The 7,518-nt window shown below is 35.6% G+C and overlaps 1 protein-coding gene across 1 annotated transcript; it reads left to right on the forward strand.

Annotated features, from left to right (window-relative positions):
* Positions 1-402: 402 nt before the first annotated feature.
* On the forward strand, positions 403-6,343 carry LOC112011400 (GTP-binding protein At2g22870). Its single transcript, XM_024043774.2, has 4 exons — positions 403-1,040; positions 1,136-1,205; positions 5,388-5,550; positions 5,671-6,343. Exons 1-4 carry the CDS (start codon positions 560-562, stop codon positions 5,878-5,880), a joined length of 924 nt encoding a protein of 307 aa, XP_023899542.1. The 5' UTR covers positions 403-559; the 3' UTR covers positions 5,881-6,343.
* The last annotated feature ends 1,175 nt before the right edge of the window (positions 6,344-7,518 follow it).

A 7,518-nucleotide genomic window follows, 5' to 3' on the forward strand; every position in this document is an offset into this window, starting at 1 on the left:
TATTTTTACCACTCAATTTTGAGAATCTCCAACTTTCAAATCAATTTTGAGGAATCTCCAACTTTTTACGTATCAATCTATACAGTTACCTATGTATAAATTTAAATAAATTGCATAACTTATTAAAAATGTCATATAATTAACATTATATTTTTGGTTGGTCTCCCTCCATTTCAAACATACAAGAAGATTCGTCATTCATTCCTTCTTCATATTGTTTTGGACGTTTTTCTCAAAAAAAAAAAAATTGGACGTAAACTGTTTTCCTTGAAGATGAAATGACACTAGAAGCAGAAGGTCCCTACTGGACTCCTCTTGCTCTGTTGAGTTGCTAATGAACTTCATACAAAGTCAAAAAAATTTGGCCCATACCATATTTACCTTTAGGCTGCCCTTAGCCCATTATTGGGGAACTGTCAACTATCCACCTTTGCCTTTGTAATCTCAATAAAAATCCTGAGCGACGTCGTTCCACGAATTTCAGAAACCAACGGACCAGTTTCTGGTGCTAGTTCAGTTCAACAATTAACACTTTAGAGATTGAACCAAAAAAAAAAAAATGTTAGTGAGAAATAAAATCCTGAGTCTTCAACTTGCTTCTCTCATAAACCCTTCTTCTTCTTTCCTACCATTTCCTAAACCCACACTCTCTTTCCCAACCCGATATCTCTCCCACTGGACCCTCCGCAACCCGACCCACCGCCATGTCTCAGCTCCAGCCTCTAAGACTACCCAGACCCGACAAATCTCCGACGCCGCCCGGTTCGTCCGGACCGTCCTGTTCGTGCCGCCCGGGGTCGACCCGGACGAGGTGACAGAGGACATGGTCCTGCCCGGCTCCAACATCGTTATCGGACCCTACGCGGGTGAGTCTCGGATCAAGGAGGTGGAGTTCGTGAAGAGCAGTGGGAAAGCCAAGGAGTGTCCCAAAGATCACCGGCCCGAGTTTGCGATTCTGGGTCGGTCTAATGTTGGCAAGTCTTCGCTTATCAATGCTCTGGTTCGCAAGAAGGAAGTTGCTCTTACTTCTAAGAAGCCAGGTTTTGAAATTTAAATCCCACTTTGTATGGTTTTGTTGGACTTTTGGGTTTCTGGGTGTTGCTTATTTGGGTTTAAAACTTTGAAATTTGTGCAGGAAAGACTCAGCTTATTAATCATTTCTTGGTGAATAAGAGCTGGTATATTGTGGATTTGCCTGGTTATGGGTAAGTCCTGGCCAGCAGTTTGTTTAATGTTTGAATTTCAGCTTTAGCAACACGTCTTTAGCTGTTTACTTTGTGAAATTTAGTATCACAATATGAGAATATAAGCATGATGGTTAAAGTAGAGATACATGCTATGAAATTTCAACTATTATACACTTCCCGTTTGGAGATTGTCTGCAAATTTTTAATTTTTATTTTCCCTAATGAATTATGGTAAGAAGGGGCTGTGTGTGTGGACATGGGTGGGAGTGTGTGTGGATAAATCAGCTATATAAGTATATATTCAGCAGCAACTCTGAAGAGCACACAATACAAGCAGAGTAGCTACATTCTATGCAGATCTGTTCTAGCAGCCGAAGTACTTAACTTATGGAAATTCACCAACCACACACAATTTCCCGAGTATGAAAGCTGAAAACACTGCTAGGAAGCACCAACATTTCATTTAGGGTGCCGTAACTATGTCGTATCCGTATCATAATGGTGTTATACCAGTGCAAATCCGGCTGTTTTATGTTATAAATTTTTAGAAATTGCTCATGTCGCTGTGTCGTATCCATACCCATGTCCATGTCCGTGTTCATGCTTCTTAGGAAAATAGACCTATTGCTAAGAAAATTTTGAAATATAGGACTGCCCCAAATGAGACATAATCTTCTTTATCATGCAAAATCTTTTACAATTCTGCAAGAAGATAGGTTTTATCTAAAATCTTCTTTGATTGGTAATTTGGTATGAGTTCTCAAATGACACTCTTCCTTGGGCAGAACAAGTTTGTACGATGATTTGTGGATTTTTGGGTTTAGAACCATTTTAGAAGAAGTTAGGGTTCAAAAGAGTGAATATTTGATTTATGGTGGACAAAAGAAGAAAGAAACTGAAATAGAATTTTTTTTTTTGTAGTATTGTGAACAATACCCGTGAGAAAGAAAAGAAGAAAGAAAGAGAAAAGGGAGGGAAAAGAACACTAAGGCAAACGTGCTTCCATACTCATAACACTCAAAATTTTATTGATCAACTCCCTTGTGTAAGTACAATAAAACACTTAAATAGATGCTGCTCTGAACTTCTAATAGAACTAGGACTTAAATTAGTAAACAAAACCCTAATTGAATTGAATCAAAGCCCACACATAGAGACCCATAAACTAAGTAAGACTTACTTATTAATAAGAGAAAACCTACGATCCATAGTGACCAAATAAAATATAAAAACCTAATTAATTAACATGGACACTTATTCTTGGGTTTTGCCTTAACCTTATACTTCCAGTCTTCCACAGAAGATATTGTTTCTCTAATCATGCTATGGACCGTCACACCATTGCACAGCAAAGAGAATGTGTTAAAAAATACTCTGTACTATGATTTAGCAATTTTAAAGACAAACATGGCATAGCCAACCCAAAATAATTAGCTTTTAGGCATTGTTGAGTTGGTTGAGTGTACAACATAGTGATATACATTGCATTTCTTTAAAAGTCATCTATTTTCTCCTTTTTGTTTTGTGGAGGAAGGATCCATGACGTACAAAAAATTTGAGAAATTATCTACAAGTGCTTGTGATGGAGTTAGGATTAGGTGAATTTGTGGATCTAGGTTTTTAAAATTTGATGACCAATGGGTTTTGGGGTTGTGTTAGGAATCAAAAGGTAGTAAAAGTCATCTATTTTCTCCTTTTTGTTTTGTGGAGGAAGGATCCATGACGTACAAAAAATTTGGGAAACTATCTACAAGTGCTTGTGATGGAGTTAGGATTAGGTGAATTTGTGGATCTAGGTTTTTAAAATTTGATGACCAATGGGTTTTGGGGTTGTGTTAGGAATCAAAAGGTAGTAAAAGTCATCTATTTTCTCCTTTTTGTTTTGTGGAGGAAGGATCCATGACGTACAAAAAATTTGGGAAATTATCTACAAGTGCTTGTGATGGAGTTAGGATTAGGTGAATTTGTGGATCTAGGTTTTTAAAATTTGATGACCAATGGGTTTTGGGGTTGTGTTAGGAATCAAAAGGTGGTTTGATGAGTTATTTGATGACTATTTGGTGGAACAAATTATGTGGGGTTTACAGTTTTGATTGGCAAAACAAATGCTTGCTTTGGGTTGTAAGGAAGAAGGAAAAAAAGGAGTTTTATGTTTGTTAAATTGCTGCATGAACAGTACCCGCAGATAATATCAAAAGAAAGAGGAGAAGAAAAGCAAGAAGAGAAAGGGAGAGAAGAACACACAAAAGCTAACATACCCCAATGCTCAAAACACTTAGGTTATGTTTGGTAACTGTTTTTGTTTTCTATTTTCAAAAACTTGTTTTTGGGAATATAAAGAAAAAACAATTTTCTTGTATTTTTGAAATAAAAAACATGTTTGGTTAGTTGAAAAAAAAAAGAAAGAGTTTTTTGAAGAAAAAAAATAGAAAATACTAAAATATGTTGTTACTAGGATTCAAACTCTAATGCTAACTCATTAAATGAAACATATTCATTAAATTGAATGCGTGTTTTCATTGACTTTTGAAAATTACAAACTGAAAACAGTCTTTTACATATTTTCAGTGTCCTTCACAAATTGAGTTTTGAGAATAGTTTTTGTTTTCTGTCCATTTTGGGTTGCCAAACAAGTTTTTTAATCTCAAAAATAGAAAATTGTTTTTTGAAACAGAAAATAAGAGAAAAAGTAATTACCAAACATACCCTTTGTACTTTTTTTATTGATCTACTCCATCTCTTTTTGAGTACATTGAGCATATAGACATATTACATATGGACTCATTCTTGAATTATTAGTTCAGGACTCCTAGTTTGACTAGTAAACTTTTATTGATATGTTGTAGTTTGACTAGTAAACTAGAAATCTAATAAGGTCAACTAAACTACCAAAATACTCCTTAATTTTTGGGGATTGCAAAAATTGTCCCCAAATACAAAATTAACCATAACTTGTTAAATAAAAACCCAAATGAAAAAAAATCTTCTAACCCTATCACACATATAAATAGATCTTTAAAGCCGCACAACTTTCATTTCAATTGGACTTCACACGTGGGCCCCATAAAATAAATCTTGAATAGACAAATGTGCAAAGAAGTAGCAAATTAATCTTCTATGGCTGCATCAATCCAGGCCATCAAAGTCTTGGATCTCTTTCACAGCTTTAATTGGCCCAAACTGTGGCATATGGTCAATTTGGCAGTGAATAGAACTGAGCATTGCCTGTTTACTTTTAGGGGCTGGGCATGTGATGCAGCCATAACCCAAACGCATAATTTTCAAATAACAATCATAAATCAAAGCAATTCTTGTGGGTTGCACTCAAAGACACATAAATTAAGGCAAAGTGTATTTAATTGATTTAAAACGAAGCAAAATGTTTAAGTTTTACTCAACTTACCCGCCCAAAGACAGAGCAATGCTCGTCAATCCCTTATTGTCAATGCTCTCACTTTAAATCTCTGTGGCTTTCAGTTTGGGTTACATGCAATTTCTGCTTTCAAGGTTAAAATTTTTGTTTGGTAGGATTGAGTTTGTGTTTCCTGAAAACCCTAAATGAAATGGGAAATTGGGGATATGGTCCTCAGTTTTTTATCATTTGGTGTGACCAATGAATGCATGCCACCTGTCCTCACCGTTTATTTTATAATGGTTTGATCCATGTCAGATAAATTATTATCTATATTTTTGGGTGTGGTGGTCCATGTCAGATTAAGTAATGCCATGTAAACTTAGCAAAAAAATAAAAATCATGCCACATAGACTCAGCAAGAAAAAAAAAAGTAATGCCACATAGGCTTTTGGTTAGACACATCGGACCCAAAGTTAACATAAGTGGATAGAAGGATATAAAGTATAACGTTTTCAATGGTTAACTTTTAAAGTTTCTGGACGAAACCAAACTTTATGTAAACTTTAAGAACAAAAACACCATTTTTACCATGTTAATTGATAGTCAGGTATTGGGAGTTCTTTCTGCTTCTCTAGACTTTATTCTTATAGAGGCAAATTACAATAGAGAGAACTAATTGTGATCATTCTCATTATTATAATAATTTCCTGGAAGGATAAATGTGATGGAATGGAATTCTATATATGTATCTTGTTTCTCCTCTACAACTACATAATTTGATGTCAATGTCCCTATCACAGAATTCTTCAGTCTAATTGATACCTTGTGGTTCAATTTATTCACAGATTTGCTAAAGCCCCAGATGCTGCTAGAATGGATTGGTCCTCATTCACCAAAGGCTACTTTTTGAACAGAGACACTCTTGTTGCTGTCCTACTTCTTGTTGATGCAAGTGTTCCACCTCAGAAGATTGACCTTGACTGTGCTAATTGGCTTGGACGCAACAATGTATGGTTCCCTCTGATGTTGTAAACGTTCATATCATTGTTCACTTACCACTTGGTCACTGCCACAATGCTAAATCCAGTTCTCATCTTGGTATTTCTGCCATTTTTCTGTGCTTTTCAGATACCAATTACCCTTGTTTTTACTAAGTGTGACAAAATGAAGGCTAGCAAAGGAAAAAGGCCTGATGAGAACATCAGGGATTTTCAACAAGTGATCAGACAAAACTACAAGGTACATCCCCCATGGATCATGACTAGCAGTGTTACTGGTCTGGGCAGAGATGACCTTCTCCTACATATGTCACAGCTAAGGAATTACTGGGATCAATAGGAGGAAATTTCAAATACCACAAGATGTAATCCACCTGAAGAGAAAGTAGGTTTTTTCAATTGAAAGAAGCTAAAAAAAGATGCATATTTATCATGACAATGAAAAGCGCAAAAACCTAAGGACTTGAATTTAGTTGCCTATAGTTGTTTTTAGCGGCTTCATGTCCTGAAGGAATTTGGCTGTGTGTTGGGATATAACATCCTCCATATGTATAGAAATGAATGATATTTGTGCTTTCTTGCCCCATTCTGTTCTTTGCTATGTTGGAATATTGGAGAGTTACTTTGGGGTATTTTAGAGATGGGGTGCATGTGGATGTTATAACTCCTTCATGTCTAATGTGGTGCATTCGGAAAGAGAGGAATTGGTGGACAAGTTATCTTTGACACACCTTAAGTTCCTTTTCCTGAAATCTCATATGAATGGAGCTCTAAATCTTATACTTTATCCGCTTTTTCTTTCATGGACTTCTGGAATGGTTTGCTAATCCGTTGTTAATTTCTCAGCCTTTGTAATCTTAGTTCCCTCTTCTTCTTCTTCTTCTTCTTCACTGTTCTGTTGTATACTTTCCCGTGTATGAGAATGGTGTTTAAATGAATCTTACATTACTTATTAAAAAAAAAAAAAAGGACTCTGCTTTCTTGAAAGATTTTTATCGATCATATGTGATGTGGTATGTGTTTTATTTTCTTAACATCATTCCTGCCAGTGGTCCTTGAATATGGCATCCCAATCATAAGGGAATGGAGAAGCATGAGTCATGCATTTACCAATCCAAAAAAAAAAACTCCTGAATTGTGAATGTTGTATATATAGACAAGGCAGGATGTATATAATATTTAAAAGTTGAGAGAATTTTAAATTAAAATCAAGATTGTGTGTGAATCCTTAAAGATCCTTTGTGTAAATAGTCAGAAGGTTTTTGTTTAAGGAGTCTTGACTCCTAACTTGATCATTCGAGACATCTTGATTTATGACTTGATTCTAGGTTAACTAGTTGAACCGTTAGTGAAGTATTTCCTGGTCTTTCTATTTTTTTGGCACCTGCTTGATTGAAGGTCGATCGGTTGAGTTCATGAGTTCAGCCAGTCAAAGTGAAATCTCGATTGATTGAGATCTGGGAAAACGGTTGTATATTGAATGTTGCAAAAAAAAAAAAAAAAAAAAAAAAAAAAAAAAAAAACCGATTTTGAATGTTTCTGTAAGGTTGGGATTTGTGGCCCAAGCCCAAAATAATTAATTTGTAGAGTATGGGTGAAAAAGTTGGTTAAGTATGGCAATTAACAACAACGAATCACAATTTTCAAGCACAAGCTAACATGATCTACAGTAAAGAGTGAATATCGAAGAGTTATATTATTGATTATCTGATGAACATAGATTTTAGGGTTACAGTCAAGTTCTCTCTTCTTCTCTTTATTTTTCCTTCCTCCCCCTTACGTTAGGAGCTTCTTTCCCTTATATAACCTCCCTCTCTTCATTTCCATCGTCCACTTGTACCTCATTCGTGAGTCTACTTCAGTATGTGTCACGTCAAGTATCTTTTTATCTCTGTGTGAGTGGCGTAGGTGAGGGTACACTGTTCAGAGGTCTTCTCCACATAAATGCGCAGAAAAGTTGCTGCAGAACATTAAATAC

The sequence above is a fragment of the Quercus suber genome, unplaced genomic scaffold, assembly GCF_002906115.3.
Source record: "Quercus suber isolate HL8 unplaced genomic scaffold, Cork oak 2.0 scaffold_72, whole genome shotgun sequence".
In the NCBI taxonomy this organism is placed as follows: domain Eukaryota; kingdom Viridiplantae; phylum Streptophyta; class Magnoliopsida; order Fagales; family Fagaceae; genus Quercus; species Quercus suber.